We start from the raw sequence: 2,257 nt of genomic DNA, 5'->3' as shown, positions 1-2,257 counted from the left end.
CGGCTAAAGTGTACTTTAGCCGACGAAAAATTGTTTCGTTCGGTCCTGTTTTTTTTTTTTTCGTTCGGCTAAAGTCTTTCTTCTGGTAGTGATGTGAACACTTCTCAGGTTGTCTGCATCAACACATGTCATGGTATGCAACAATGTAATGAGTTTATGAAAGATTTAGTCTAGCTCTAAGGTTTATGAATACTTACACATGCAAGCTAAAGCAAGACTCAACAATATGAAAACGCAAACCTCAGTTTTCAACAACCATTGAGCAAAGCCACAGCTTACTCATTCCATAAGTAGACCATGACTCAGCAAAGCATGATAAGTCATTGAATCATTCAAAACCCGGCTAAACCTTGGTTTGTGTATCACAAACCTGGTTTAAGGCAATCAACCATTGGGTCACAAGTTGGAAACAATCTCACAACCCAAACTGATTTGAGCGTCAAGACACATCACATACTCAATAGTCAAATTGAATTTAAAAACCTAAGAATCTCAATAAGCATAGAAATAGGATCTCTAAGCATATGACAACAAGAAGTACTCGAGATAGCATGTCATAGTGACCAAGTCATTAGGATAGCAACCGAAGTTGTTATCTTATGTGAAATACGTATAATATATGTATACACACAGACATATATACATGGCCCTTCCACCAACCAGACTACTATTGTTTTTTGGTCAACCGGACAATTGTAGTCGCATGAATTTCTGGAGTTTTTCTGGATAAGTTTTGTATGATGAATTTTTCTGGTTAAGTTTTGAATGATGAATTTCCCAGAAATTTGAGCTTCAAAGCAAGGAACTCACCCAAGAAGCAACTAAAACAGAGAAGGAACAAATCATTCGCACCATTATTTTCATGAACGAAACGAATCCCCCGCACTAAATTTATTGGTTATGCATACTAATTTGATGATCTTGTTAGTTGAAAGTTGTACATAGTAGTTCTATGGTATAATGTCCCGACACGATTAGATTAAGTTTTCTATCTAGCCACTACAACGATTATGGTCAATGCCCACATACGCTAAGTGTGGCAAAACAGCCTTAAAGCCACACATATACGTGCCAAACAGCCTTTTGCAACACAGCAGCAACATTTTTAAAGTATGTGGAGTGTAGAGCTGTTGCAATTGCCTTCATAGTCACGTTTAATTGTGTTTGTGGCTTCCTCTGACATAGTGGGAACCACCAAATGCAATTTATACAATTGTGAATTGTGGGTAATATTATAATTGATTTTATATTCATGGTCCAGTATCCAGTCACGCAATCTAGTTCTGATTTCCGGCGACCGGCCTTCACAATCAACTATTCAGCTCTCCTCTTCTCGGCCATATCTTTTTCACGACTCTTCTTTCTCGATCTCTCCCTTATCTTCTTCTTCTACCACCACCACTTGACTTTCTCGATCCACCTCATCGTCTGTTTCCAATCTCTGCCAGCTGAAATCCCCAATTTTAGCTTTTAAATCCAAGTCCAACAACACACTGTTCGGCTTTACACCGCCGTTAATCACCGACGGGTCAGAATCTTCTTTTCCAGTCCAGTTTAATCTATTCCTGTAAATTAACCAAAAACAAGGGAAAAGATTAAACCGATTTAATTCAAGCATTTTTAACATATATAGCTGAAAAACAAAATATTCATGTACATATATCCAGCTTTCTCTTACCCAGATCCAGCTTTCTCTTCTTCACGGTGGCCATCACCATGTCGGCGACGCAAATGCAAATGGTTGACATACATCAACCACCTTCATTGGATGATGGATTAATTGTTTATGAGATCAATGAAAAAGGAAGAATGATTAATTTAATTGAGTCATTAGACAATGACAAAGATAAATCCAAATTTCAAAACCAGATCCAAATTTCAAAACCAAATCTGGAAAATTGAAGAGAGAAAAAGAGGGACTCACATAATGTGTGGTGATATAACAGAATGTTCGGCAAAGCCTTGCACAGTTGCGCCCAATTACGACGAACAAGACTTTATTATCAATTGAATCACCACGGTCCCAATCTGCAAACTAGAAAACAAAACGAGAATGCAAAGTGAGAGAGAATCGAATAGAAGATTTCACAGGAGAGCAAAAAGGACTTGAAGAAGGGAAGAAGATGAGAGAAGGAAGAAGAGAGAGATCCAGCAGAGATAGTCTCTCTTTTGGCTCAGAAGATAGAGAAGAGAGATGAGAGTTAGAGTTCTTTACTTCTTTTCGATAGAAAAGATGAGAGATAGAGTTTTTTTTCGG

At 37.8% G+C, this 2,257-nt stretch overlaps 1 protein-coding gene across 1 annotated transcript; it reads right to left on the bottom strand.

The window, feature by feature from the left end:
• Nucleotides 1-1,233: 1,233 nt before the first annotated feature.
• On the bottom strand, nt 1,234-1,989 carry LOC101310188 (receptor-like serine/threonine-protein kinase At2g45590-like). The gene is made up of 3 exons (XM_004309830.1): nt 1,925-1,989; nt 1,679-1,759; nt 1,234-1,565 (listed from the first exon to the last, which is right to left on the bottom strand). Coding segments are annotated over exons 1-3 (300 nt in total). The 5' UTR covers nt 1,927-1,989; the 3' UTR covers nt 1,234-1,348.
• Nucleotides 1,990-2,257: the final 268 nt, after the last annotated feature.

This window comes from Fragaria vesca, unplaced genomic scaffold (assembly GCF_000184155.1).
Source record: "Fragaria vesca subsp. vesca unplaced genomic scaffold, FraVesHawaii_1.0 scf0513126, whole genome shotgun sequence".
Taxonomy (NCBI): Eukaryota; Viridiplantae; Streptophyta; class Magnoliopsida; order Rosales; family Rosaceae; genus Fragaria; species Fragaria vesca.
Note: the sequence above shows the minus strand (reverse complement) of the source record. Positions and strands in the feature narration are given on the sequence as shown.

What these genes read in the sequence shown, in the direction of transcription:
- LOC101310188 (XM_004309830.1), bottom strand. An exon ending in GAAGAGAAAGCTGGATCTGG is followed by an intron (nt 1,566 to 1,678) that starts GTAAGAGAAAGC and finishes GTTAATTTACAG; the next exon opens with GAATAGATTAAACTGGACTG.